At 42.9% G+C, this 13181-nt stretch overlaps 1 protein-coding gene across 1 annotated transcript; it reads left to right on the top strand.

The window, feature by feature from the left end:
* The first annotated feature begins 477 nt into the window (after positions 1-477).
* LOC149869114 (myosin regulatory light chain 2, smooth muscle minor isoform-like) lies at positions 478-12584 on the top strand. Its single transcript, XM_090039741.1, has 4 exons — positions 478-633; positions 6288-6486; positions 6679-6840; positions 10770-12584. Exons 2-4 carry the CDS (start codon positions 6303-6305, stop codon positions 10940-10942), a joined length of 519 nt encoding a protein of 172 aa, XP_089895867.1. The 5' UTR covers positions 478-633; positions 6288-6302; the 3' UTR covers positions 10943-12584.
* Positions 12585-13181: the final 597 nt, after the last annotated feature.

Here is a 13181-nt window from a genome sequence, read left to right as displayed (position 1 = left end):
GCTGGGTATCACGTCCTACTCCGGCTGCTGCTGCTGCCAGGGATGGGGCCCATGGTGGTGGGGCAGCGTATAGGTCGGGGGGGGGAGCCTGGAGCCCCCCAGTGATTCTTAACCCGCCCCGCACAACCCTTCTAGACAGAGGCTTATAAAACCTGCACTTAAAACTACCAAAGCCAAAGCTCCCGCCACCTCTGTAGATACGCGCATTATTTATTAGGATGCTTCTCCTCGGAGGCCGGTCTTGAGTCCCCCGCCCACTTAGGTCCGGAGCTTGGAAGGGGGCGGGACCATCCCCACTGGCCACGCCCCCTCCTCCGCGCCGGTAGAATGCGGCAGTGGACTGTACCAAAGCACCGCGGAGGGTGGCGCGATCTAAACTAATTCCCCTGGGACGCTGGGAAGTGGGGGATGGAGGCAGAGTAAATAGCAAGGGTCCTGCTGAATAGCTCCCGACCTCTCCCCTGCTGTGCCTGTATCACTGCCCGGTTCCTCTCGGAAATGGTTGAGCCTGTCCCTTCCCCTTTCCCCCCCAGCCACGCTCGGTGGTGGTGCGTTCCAGAAGCGCAGGGCAGCGGCGGCAGTACCGGGTGCTCGCGCTCCTAGCTGGACCTGATTCTCAGCTGTGGCCGTAGGGTGAGGCTGTGGTGGTCCGGTGGGGGCGGGGGGCCGGGCCGGGGGAGAGGGGGAATTAGCCAGCCAGGGAGCCCAGGGGTCCGCTCGTAGAGCGCATGCGCGGGTGGTAGCTTCACGTCATTGTTGTCGTCAACTTAGGGGGGAAGTAAAATGGCTGACCTGGGCCAACCGTTGTGGCAGACCCTGCTGGGGTACGTTACGAAGTGCTCCCTCAGTCTTCTCTTCGGCAACTAAACACGCCTAGTTCCCTCAGCCTGGCCTGGCAAGCTATGTCCCCCAGTCCCGAGCCGTTTTCGTTTCCTTCCACGGCTCTGTCAAACTTGTGCATGTCCTTTCCGTAGCAGGGGGCCCAAAACTGGACACAGGACTCCAGATGTGGCCTCACCTGTGCTGAATAGAGGTGAAGAGTCATTTCCCTGGCCCTGCTGGCAGCGCTCCTGCTAATGCAGCTGCTGCACTCCTCACCACAGAGGAGTGCTGCTTGCAGGATGGTGGCCTGTTGGCCACCTTCAGAACAAGGCAGAGTGAATGAAGCATGTGGTTTTTGAAGGAAAAGGCTTTCGTGAGAAGTTTAGCCTCTGCATTTATCAGTTTTGAGTCATTGCAGGCTAGGGACAGGAACTGCCTGCTCCAGGCCCTGTCTTGGGATGCGCTTCAGTAGCGCCACCTGCAGGCTCTAGCCAGGCATTTCTCAACCTATGGGTCATGACCCAAAAGTGGGGCAAGAATATATAAAGGGGTCATGAACAAACTTTAAAAATGGTTTCTCTTTTAAAGGAGAAAAGCATGAGAATCTCTTCCCCCCCCCTTCCCTCACAGGCTGGCAGACTTCCAGCTTGCAAAGGGCTGCTTGGGGCCCCTCCTGCCTGACACACCCACCCCTGCCCCATGTATTCCCTGCCCCACACATTAGGGGGGTTGGGGGCAGCAGGTTGCAAGTGAGGGGCACTGGGTTGAGACCGGCCATTGATGTTTACAGATGGTCCTGGTACAAAAAGGATTGAGAACCACTGCTCTAGCCCACTTCAGGAAGTAAAGGAGGAAGGGATATTAGAGGGAGAGTTTCTTGCACCAGCACAAGAAGGTTGTGCTGTTGTTTCTCATAGAGGTGCACCAATACATTGGTTCAATATCGGATTGGCACCGATATAAATAAAATTGACTACATCAGAAATTAGCCTGATGTGGCCAATAAATGGCCTGTGCATGCACGCAGCTGCAGCACAGCACGTAGCCAGTGAGGAGCATAGCCTGGCAGCTTGGAGAACTGCATGCAGGTGGTAAGTCTGTTGTGGGAGGGAAGGGGCATGGGGGGACAGATCAAGGCCCCTCCCATGAGAGAGGGAGTGGGGCAGGGGCTGGTGCAGGCACTGTCCAGCTGTGGTGGGGAGGGGCAGGGCATAGGATGGAGCTGTGATTTGTCTGGGAGGCGCAGGCTGCTGTGGGCTGGCGTTGGGGCTGCACTGGGCTCTTTCTTGCAGGGGCTGGACCAGGGTGCAGTTGGGGTGGGCAGCGGCAGCACTGGGAGAGGGGTTGAGGAGGGCTATGCCTCCCTCCCCCGTATTCCCCTCTAATGCTCCTGCCACCCACGCCAAGTAGAGTCTGTCCCAGCCTCCACTGGGAAGAGCCCAGCGCAGCCCTGGCCCCAGCCCACAGCTGCAGCATGCCCTTCCTCAAGCAGATCTGGGGAGCATATGCTGTCTATGCCCTCCCGGGGTGGACACAGCAGCGGGAGCCACCCCCCAGACCCCCCAGATGAGCTGCAGTTCCATCCCACGCCCAGCCTCACCCCAGCTGGGTAGTGTCTGCCCCAGCCCCACTTCTTCCCTTAACTCAGGGGCCTCAATCTGCCCCCTCTCCTTCCACCACAACAGACTTACCAGCTGGCCACTGCTCTTCAAGCTGCTGGGCTGTGTATTAGAAATCAGATCGGTATTGGCCGATATGTTGCCTTAAAAATCAGCTATCAGTATCATCCCCCAAAATCTGTATCGTTGCACCCCTAGTTTCTCAGGGCTGTGGTTGTACTTGGCGCATGGGCTCCTCACCCACTGAAACAACTCTAACACCCTAACCTAACCTGCCACAAGGGAATCCAGAGAACCACGGCAGCCCATGTCTGCTTCTATGAAATGTGGTTAATATACACTCCAGAGAGCCCAGATAGAGGGAAGCAGACCCGCTACAGAGGAAGGCAAAAGCTCCCACAGTTGATGCCAATCTGGCTATAGGGAAACATTTCAAACTGAAGGGGGAGAAGACTGCCCCTCACACACTCCCCTCTCCTGTTCTTCCTTGCAGTTCTTCTTGCCTCTTGTGCTGGTTCGGAACAGCCCCTGCTAAGAACAGGAATTGTTACAACTGGAGCTGTTTGTTGTGCTAACTCCGTGCAGGGTATAATGTAAAAAAACCCCTGAAACCGTTTGTTTCAGTTTGTGAGGAGCCCGTGTGCCAGGTACAACCGCACAACCTTCTTGTGCCTGATGCAGGAAACTCTCTCCCTAATCTCCCTTCCTCTTTGGCTTCCAAAGTGAGCTAGAACCTACCAGTGGAGCTACTGAAACACATACCAGCATGGGGCCTGGTGCAGTCAGTTCCTGCCTCTAGCCTGTAATGACTCAAAACTGATGAACCCCAGAGCTAAAATAATTGAAAGTAGTTTGTTTAAAGACCACATGTTTAATTTTGCATTAATCTGAAAGTGACCAATGGGCATTGTCATAAAAGCATTATTGCTCTGTCTTGCGTGAAGTACTTTAACATTTCTAAAGGTCTGAAAGTTCATTTCCCTCTAATTGCCATCAAAGTTGGGTTGGTTAGTTTGAGAGAGGTCAAAGAGGGAGTGGTTCTTAAGTGGGTGTGTGGGTGTGTATATTATTATATATGCGTGTCTCATGAAACCTGATTTTGCTTTAGAAAACAAAGTGCTGAGCATCCAGCAGCTCCCACTGAAGTTCAGTTTAGGATTGTTTTGTTTGTAGAATTAACTTGAACTCTCACTTGGACAGGATGGAGGTGAGAGGGTAGTACCATGTTCATAAACCTTTGATGCTTAGTACTTCTGTGAGCTTGGGGTTGAATGGGGCTGCAGACCAAAGCTGAGATGTTGTTGCTAGTTGTGCTGGTAACCAACCAACTTTGAAGGCTGAGCTAATGAAAGTCTGGCAGTCCTCAGTGCCACCGCACAAATGTCACATGCACATGAAAGGAATGGGGAAGAAGCCTAAGCTTGATTTACTGCAGCCAGGGATATTTATTCACAAGTCATAGCAAGATGCATGGTTGAATGCAGCGCTAGAAAGGACACAAGTGAAGAGCATGGAAAGTGAATTAGCTCAATTTTCATCTTGTAGTATGGTTCAGATTCCAGGTGAGATCCGCCAGAGTTAATTATCCAGTGAAGACGTCTGCGCTGTTGCTTTGAACATTTTGCTTGGGAGACTAGTGAAAGCACTTGAAAGCACATGCTTTCCCATGTTGCTTAGATTGGTAACTGGTTTGTATTTAGGTCAGGGGTATCAAACTCATCTGGCCTCACAGGCTAGATATGGGGAGCAGGCCTGGTCTGCAGGCTGGTTAGGGTCCACAGACTGGCCTTGCATGCCAAATCCAACATACAAGGCCAGTATGATTTGGATACTATGTACAGTGTGCTGCTTGCAGTTCACAAGCTGACTTCAGCCTGTGCACCTGTATGCTGTATGCACCAGCCTCACATGCAGCTCATAGGGCAGGTCTGGGGTGGGCACAGGGCCAGTCTGGGGCATGTGCTGCATGTAGCACCTACACCATACTGGGCCCACAGACTAGCTCCAATCTGGACTAGTTCTGGCTCCAGTGTGGAGGGCCAGACTGGCATGGGGACTGCATGCAGTGCATGGCCCAGACCAACCCCACACTCTGGATTCAGCACGTGCGGCTGGTCCAGATCCAGCATGCAGGGCTTGTCTGGTGCAAGCGCCACATGGAGAGATACCTTACTGACCCCTTGTGATGTGTGCATACTGACTGAAGCCCCTGCTGCTCCACATGCCATATGCATGGGTGGGACTGGTGCATGCTACATATGGTTGGTCTCAGACCCACATACAGCACTATGGGCTGAATGATTGGCTCCTGAGCTGTATCTTTGACACCCCTGATTTAGATGATTGTTTATTGTAGGGAGCTTCATTTTATTTTTCTTGTATGCTAGACCTGCCTATAAGCAAGCAAGTTTTAAAATGATAAAACCAAATAGGTATCTGCCACACATTGTATTTTAGTTAATGGATCTATAATGTGCAGCTTCTACCAGGTGTATAATTGAAAAAAGGATAGGCGAGAGAAGGAACAAAGATTGCTATCCAAGTCCAAAATATTAAATGCATAACACTTTCCAAGTATGAAATTGAGGTGCTTTCAAGTTTTCTTTGTGTATGAGTTTCTCTTCCATTAGCTGGCTAACTGAAGTGCAAGTCTCCTGGTCTAATCACACAGAGCTTTTGGGGAAGCCTTGACAAGATGAATGTTGCTTTGATGAATCTCAGGTCCATAGCAGTAGAGCTCTCTACCTACAGGTTAAAGTATCAAGAATTGAAATCCCCAACTCATAAATGTTTCCACGAAGGTTGAAATTGTTTAGGAGATTTCAGCCCCTGTGTCTCCAATGAGTGCAACCTTGTTGTTTAAAAAAAAAAAGAAGAAATATTTGATTGCAAATATTTCAAGGTCTGGAAGCTATCTGGCAAAGAAACCTTCTTGTTTCTTTTTGTTGTACAATCCTACCCTACCTTGACTTACGTCAAACTTTAACTTGGCAACTACAGTTTTCAAGAATACTAGCAAAGGTCAAAAAAGTAAAGTGTAGGACTGAGATTCATTTTGTACTGTGGAGATCAAGTGTGATTCACTGTAACAGTGGCATGCATTGTCTATTAAAATGTATATTAATTGCCAGACACTTTAACTAAGTATTTAAACTTGTGAGCTCTGTTTATGTATCTGAGTTTCTTTCCTGTCATTTGGATAACTGAGGTATAAGTTTCCCTCGTTAGTTATGTGATGCTTAGTCACTTACTTCATCTTACATCAGCAGATTTTGTAACACCAAACTGAAAAGTTCATAAAAGTACACTATTTCAAGTTGTCATAGGGTTTGAAACCAGGGAGCTTCACTGTAACTACTGATCCCTAGGAGTGTTGTCCAATATTGGCACAGCACATTTAATAAACTTTGCTTGTGCATGTTGCACAGTATATTTCTATTTATTTTTTTCTACTTGTTTTGTTCTTAAAGTTGGTACAAGGTTGTTAGGATGATAGTGAAATGTTATATAGTACAGGGGAAGGGGTTTAACCCTTTATCAGATCATTTCCAGTCTTGAGAATTCAGAAGATCTAATTATGTCAGCTTCTGTGTAAATCAAGCCCCCCTCATTTTTTTTAAGCTGAAGTCTTTGAATAACTTTTTGGTTGGAACCCTAGCTATCATTTTTATGTACTCATCTTTCTTTTCTGCTTTTCTACACTTAGTAGAGAAGGGCGTATGTGGGATGAGTTAGGAAACACACCAGTACGTTACCCATTTTCTAGGCTATATAATACGTAACTACATTTTACTACAACAAGTATTAAGTTTGTGCTTTAATCATTGTACTTATTTTCTCCCCTAGAATCCAATAATCAACATGTCTAGCAAAAGAGCAAAGACAAAGACCGCCAAAAAGCGCCCTCAGCGTGCCACCTCCAATGTATTTGCAATGTTCGATCAGTCACAAATTCAGGAATTCAAAGAGGCCTTTAACATGATTGATCAGAACAGAGATGGCTTCGTTGACAAAGAAGACTTGCATGATATGCTTGCTTCCCTTGGTAATGTTCTCTGGTTATAAAATTGTTGCTTTATTAATAGGTATCTCAAATTATTCTAGTTGAATGAATGTAAAAAAAAATCATAAGCAAGAATTGTGAAAGGTATTTCAAATTACATAATATTGTATGGGTTGACAAATGCCTGCTGTGCTTTTTAAACTTAAAAAAAATAAATATTTTTTTTACTTGTAGGGAAGAATCCAACTGATGAATACCTAGATGCCATGATGAATGAGGCTCCAGGCCCTATAAACTTCACTATGTTCCTTACAATGTTTGGAGAGAAGTTAAATGGCACAGATCCAGAAGATGTAATCAGAAATGCTTTTGCTTGTTTTGATGAAGAGGCAACTGGTAAGTGAACAAAATATCTGCTAGGATTGAACTGTAAAATCCTATAATCTAATCTTTTTGGATCATAGGCTTATTTCTGCACTGTTTTAAAAGCTGTGTTAGTCTGAAGTTAGGCAACTGGCAGGTAGAAATGCACCGGATGGACAAGTTGGTCTGTAAGGGGCATCTTAACACTTTAAAAAAAAAGGCAAAAAAGTAAAGTAATGTTTCAGTAAATCGTCCAACTCCTGGATGACAAGTAGTAATAAGCATTTCACTTATTGAGCTGAAATGAAGATTGTCTCCCTTTGTGCTTATCCCTAAGCATTTCATACCAGCAGTAGTCCTGGAAAGGCCTGGAGAATAATATATGTGACTAGGGAATGTGCCAGCTCCCCAGAGTGTAGTCAGAGATACAAACACAAGTACTTGAGGAGGAGGAATTTGGCACAACAGGAGGCTGTTCAGGCAAAACCTTTTAGTATTCAAAAGGTAACTGAAATGTGAAGCTTGCTGTCTGAGCATAATGGACCTGGCCCCCTCTCCACTGCCAAACATGCAAGTCTTCCACATAGCCTGGAACTTCTACAGTATGGGATTTCAAAGAATGAGATATTTGTTGAAACTGCCTGGGCTTTTGTTCATGCAGTCATCTAGACTACAGTAATTCCTTCTCTGGCCTAGGTGCCAGTCATGTTGTGCCATCTGATAATCCTCTCCCTGAGCTGTTGCTCTGAAACTATCCCCCACTTTGGGAATTCTGTGGCTTCTTAGCAAAGTGACATATTCTTCAGCCAGAGAATCAAAGTCCCAGGGTCTTGTTTGAGAGAATTAAAGAGGTCACACCTCTCAGAACTGTTTCAAAATTTCTGCCAACTTGGACAGAAATCCCTGCCTTAATTTGTGTTTGGTTTATTCTTTCCAAGTTGTTTATAAAGGTGGAAATTTACCTTTTTTTCTTTTATCTTTCCAAATGAAAGCTGCAGTATTACAGTAATAACTGACAGTAAAGGATGACTTCACAGCAAATTCTGCAGCTATAATATTGCACTAGTCAAAATATTGGCTTCACTAGTGAGAAAACAAAACCCTGTAGTTATTTGAAAAGAAAGGTCCAGACTTCGTTATCATACTCTGTTCTGTACCACAGATGTTAACACACCTGTAAGCTTATCTCAAATTGTCTACTATAGTATTTCAGTCTCATTTGTGGGTATGTACACTGAACATTTCAAAAGGTATTGTCCCATTTCAAATAGCTATTTTGAACTTTTATATTTTTGGCATCTTCTAGAAGGAAGGATATCCCCTTCCTTCTACAGTCCTTTAAATAAACAGCCCTTCTTTTGTAAGGTCTTTTCAAATAGCAATTTACTTCTTCCTTCCTTAGGGAAATATTTTGTTGTCTTCTACCCTGCCGTTTGTCTGGGCTAATTATTTTGTCTGCACAGGTAGTCTTGGATTCATCATGTCGTTCTCTGTGTATGCCAAAAGAGGTGTATGAATTAGGATGGAAAGAAAAAGTGCGTTAGAACTGTTAGTGTAATGATGCTAGTGTTATGGCGCTTCCTAGGTTATCGTAGTTGAAACAAATATCATCAGTTAGTTTGGAAGGTGATTCTAATTCAGACCATCTCTAATAACAAGACTGACTGTTGTTATCCTTAGATTTTCCTAGAGAAGTTTTTAATTTCATCTCCAGTTTCTATTATAATGATTTTACAGCTTCTAGCATTTTACACCATTGCTTAATTTTATACTGAAACATAAATTTAAATTTTAACCAGGAATAATTTGTTTAAACATTATTATATCCATTTGCTTTTTACTGATTGACTGTAAATCTGTTCTTCATAGTATCTTCTTGCATATATAGACCACTGTTGCTTTTGCGTTTTACTAATTTTATGAGTTCTGCATTTTCAAGGTGTTCTTCCAACTGTCTTGAGCCCTTTTTAAGTGGTTAATAGTAACCACTTAATGTGTGTTAACAAGGCTTTTTTTGGGTATTCTGTCAGTATGTTTTGAGTTCTGTTATCTCCCTAATATTCTTGATATCCCAGCACTGGGTACAGGGATACCATACCCAGTTAGCTCCATAGGTTTGATTACAAACTGCCTACCCACATGCAGTTGGTTTGAAGTGTTGTAGCCATGGTGACCCAGAAAATAAGCAAGACACATGGGTTTTGTGGTGATATCTTTTTTACTGGCCCAGCTGTTACATGTGTACTGGACTTGCCTACAGGAGATATTTGCTGCAGTTGCCTAATTAGCTCCGCAGTAAACGTCTCAGAGTCTACACATGCAGCCCTGTTAGGCCACAGGAAACAAATATACTCTGCAGTAGGATAGTACTTATAAATGTATTTAGAAGTACTATTCTGTTGTGGAATTTTTTTACTCCACAGCAGCACATTGTAGAGGTTGACAGGGCTGACTGGGGCCAAATGGTGCTTCACTGTGGGGGCTGCCTGCTGGAGTACCCTCGTGCCCCAGCCAGCTTCTCTGCAGCATGTTGAGTTGAGTCAAGCAGCCCCAGGCTGGCAGGTTGACTCTTCTGTGAGCTGAGGCTGCTCTAACCTGGCTCTACATGCCATGGTCCTAGGTACAAATTCAAATGGCACACCTGAGAGCAATAAACTCCAATATGGTATGCGCTATGAATTGATTGTATGTATAGAGGTGCCCACTGAGGCACAGGCAGACAAAACTCCTACCACCAAGAAGTTGAGCTTTCCTTGAATACTAATCCCTATACCTTTTTCTGAAATGGACTTGTCTTTATAAACTTAGAACAGATGGTTGTCTTCACTTTTTGAGGTGCTCAGTGCAATACTATGGTCCTTCCCTGACCCTGTTAAGGTGGTGTTCTTCTGCTTTTATGCAAGATACTGAGACACTTTGATTTTTTTTTTCTTTTGGGTAAGCAATGAGGGCCTCATATAAGTGGAGAAATAACAGGCTGTTAATTGACACATATAATGCATCTGAGTTTAGATTAAACCCCATACCTGTTTTTTACACGTGCTAGTTGTTTTGCTCCTCATATGGTTTTCTGTCCTTTAGTCTCCTCCAAACTTTGCTTGCTGAGGTTGAGTCCATTTTTAAAATGGAATCTATTTAATTGAGTTTTGGTTGTTTCTACAATCAGTTTGGCATCTATTTGTACGTTATATTCTCTGAACTACTTTGGAATCATTTGGCAGCTGGTTGCTCTCATCTACTTTAGTTCAATTAACAGAATTTTCTATTCAGGATCCAAAACCTTGACCTAGCATTTTTGTACCTCTGTTAACAATTTCCTCCGTTCTTCTGTTTATCCCTTTTTACCACAAGATAAACAGCTATAGTTCTCCCATCTTCTCTGGCTTCCCTTCCATTCTGTTCCCCTTCTTTCTTCCTCCTGAGTTAACTTGCCCAGTCCTGTCTAAAAGTCTTTTTTTCAGTTATAAACCCTCTTCCTAGGCACTTGCCATTTGATTTCCCCTATATTCAAATAAATACCCAGTAGTAACAGAATGGGTATCAGTTCCCAGAGAAAACTGCCTTATTCAAAATAAAACATATAGTAGTAAAGTCAAGACAAATATGATCCTAAAAGCAAGTGACTCTATTTCTGTCTTTGCAACTTGCTTGTTTTTCCTTTTTAATTCTGTTTAAGGTACTTAACCACCTTTTAGTAATGCAGTATATCTCTGTAAATGGCTTTTAGGAATCTGTAAATTGCAGCAGAGTAGGCTTTTTTTTCCCGGTGAATTTGAACCTTTTGTAACACCCTACAAATTTATTCTGGCTTCTTAGTGTAAATGTGTGTCTATAGCAGTTTATTATGGCATACAATATCTTTAATATAACTCTGAACCCCCTCACTGTTGACACCTTTTGCTTTGGAAGATTTGTTGCAAACAAATCTTCTTAGTTGATTCCCTTTCTATATTACATCCTAGGGTTTATTCAAGAAGATTACCTGAGAGAGTTGCTGACAACAATGGGAGACAGATTTACAGATGAAGAAGTTGATGAGCTGTACAGAGAGGCACCAGTAGACAAAAAGGGCAATTTCAATTACATCGAATTCACACGCATCCTTAAACATGGAGCAAAAGACAAAGATGACTGAACAAAACTCCAGACACCTGCAGCTAGATAACTTTGTTTTCCACTCATGTTTATTTCTCAGGGTATTTTTCCTGGTAGAATCTGTTGCATGCATTTAGCTTTACAACTGTTAACGTTTCTTCATGTATTTCTGGATTACAGACCATTTGGGCAAACTTGCATCAATATAATCATACTGGAAATGGAAGGTCTGTATTGTAACAATACAGATTTGGTAATAAAAAATAAGTGACTGTGAAGGCCTAGGAAAAAATCGCAATGTTTTTAGTTTTAGGTGGATTTTTACATTTTTTTTATAACGTCATTTTGAAATAAAGATTGCTATTTAAGTAAAGTAGCTCATTTAAAATTTTTTTACTTGCAAAGAAGGAAAGGTTTCTCCCACCTTATCTAAATAATTTCTCCAAACGGAAGCAGTCAGGACATCTACTGTTGACCTCTGTTTCAGCTCTAAAATACTAAGCAGTGATTTTATGACAATAATGGACATTCTTTGTTTAGTCTGTGCTGATCTTGTATGTACTGTGAAGTTACAGTTTTAGATAACATATTGAGAAAGTTCCTATATTTCAGTCTCTGGTTCAAAGTAAATAAACAGTTCTGGTTTTAAAAGTCAGATTTGTCACAAATTATGGAACAAAAAATCCTAAGAATTGAGGTGATGCATCACAACTTTAACTCCTCCATTTCTCAAGTGATTTATTGGGTCATTAATTTTACAAAGTTAATTAGGGTTTTTGTTTGTTTGCTTTTAAAGTAACATCCTTGCTTTTTTAAATGAGAAAATGATTTAATGGTGAATGACAGGAGACCTGCTACTTAGGCCTCAGATACAGTGGGCGCATCTACACAAGATACTACTGCACAGTGGTTACTGTGCATTTATTTAGTACTTGTATAAGCAGTGTACTAAATAAATGTGCAGTACTAAATAAATGTGCAGTAGCGCCAGCAAATGCCTTTTAAGTGACACTACTGTGCAGTAACCTAATACTACTGCGCAGTAGTGTTTTGGCATGGCTTTTGCCACTCAAGACTACTGCACAGTCAGTGTTTTATGTAGACGTGCCCGGTATCTCTCAGGAGCTGCAGAACTACTGGATGTTTTCACTATTGATAGAATTTTCTTTTTTTTCTTTTTGTCTCCTCTTTCCATTATCTTAAAACAAAGTGGGTAAGGAACTGAAGGGCAAAATTCTGTGATGAATGATGTTTTGACAGTATTAGAGGTTTGAGGTCTTTTTTTAAAGTATAATTTCTGTCTCTAACTTGAAACACATGAATCTCGCTTTTATTACAAGACAGTTGTTAGCTTATATTTTGAAGGAGGACATACTCTTGGGGGGGAAAAAAACCAAAAGCTAACCTTATGATAAAAATGACATGATTTTCACAGATTCATAGCTTTGTTTGTGATCATTGATCTTCTGTAAACAGTAACAATTTGAATTTGAGATGGAATCTTTGTGTGTCAAAAATTTATATTAAAAGTTCTTCAAATGTCAGCTAAAAAAAGTTGCTTGGTTAAATTTGACTCTATTTTTAAAAACATTTCTGAGACATCTGCTTTCTTAAATACTTAGCCAACTTCTTTGTCCAAAGAAAGTTAATAAAACAGTTGGTCTGCTGTGCTTATATAGAAATGTTTGTTCCTGTGCCATGATGAAAGATATATTGCATCTGTAATCAGTAATCCTGTCTGCTTAAAATGATGCCCCAACTTGCGTGCAATGATTTCCCCTTAAGTTTCTTTTCAGCTGTGCTAAGAAAAAAAATATTCCTAACTGGATATAGCTAGGCTGGCAAAACCCCATACTGTCTATGGTTTTACTAGTTGAAAGGATATTCACTCAGAAGGAACTGATTTAAGCTATTCTAGTCAGAACAAACTAACACTGGGGGATGGCTACTAGAGCTATGCTCGCAAGCATAGGCAAGGTCTTAGACCAGGGCTGGCCAACATGCAGCATGGTTTTTTTGTTTTTTATTAATATATTTTGTGTTCCAGGTGAAATCAGTTCCAAATCATATTGATTGAGCAGAACTCAGTCATTCCAAAAACCACATTGATTGAGCAGGCAGAACTCAATCATTCTAAACACCATGTATGGTGCTACAACTGGTAAGCATCTTCTGTCTCAGGCTGTCATCCTGGGACTTCAGATACTCCCAAATCTATTGGTAGGCATCCTATGCTCAGGCCCAATCCTAGAGGTCTTGGGATTTGGATGTCCCCACTT

The sequence above is a fragment of the Crocodylus siamensis genome, chromosome 3 (genome assembly GCF_052110815.1).
Source record: "Crocodylus siamensis isolate JL-2025a chromosome 3, ASM5211081v1, whole genome shotgun sequence".
Classification (NCBI taxonomy): domain Eukaryota; kingdom Metazoa; phylum Chordata; order Crocodylia; family Crocodylidae; genus Crocodylus; species Crocodylus siamensis.
This window is presented reverse-complemented; position numbering and strand designations above follow the sequence as displayed.

What these genes read in the sequence shown, in the direction of transcription:
- LOC149869114 (XM_090039741.1), top strand. Translation starts at nt 6,303, where the DNA reads ATGTCTAGCAAAAGAGCAAAGACAAAGACCGCCAAAAAGCGCCCTCAG. An exon ending in TGATATGCTTGCTTCCCTTG is followed by an intron (nt 6,487 to 6,678) that starts GTAATGTTCTCT and finishes TTTTACTTGTAG; the next exon opens with GGAAGAATCCAACTGATGAA. An exon ending in TTTTGATGAAGAGGCAACTG is followed by an intron (nt 6,841 to 10,769) that starts GTAAGTGAACAA and finishes ATTACATCCTAG; the next exon opens with GGTTTATTCAAGAAGATTAC.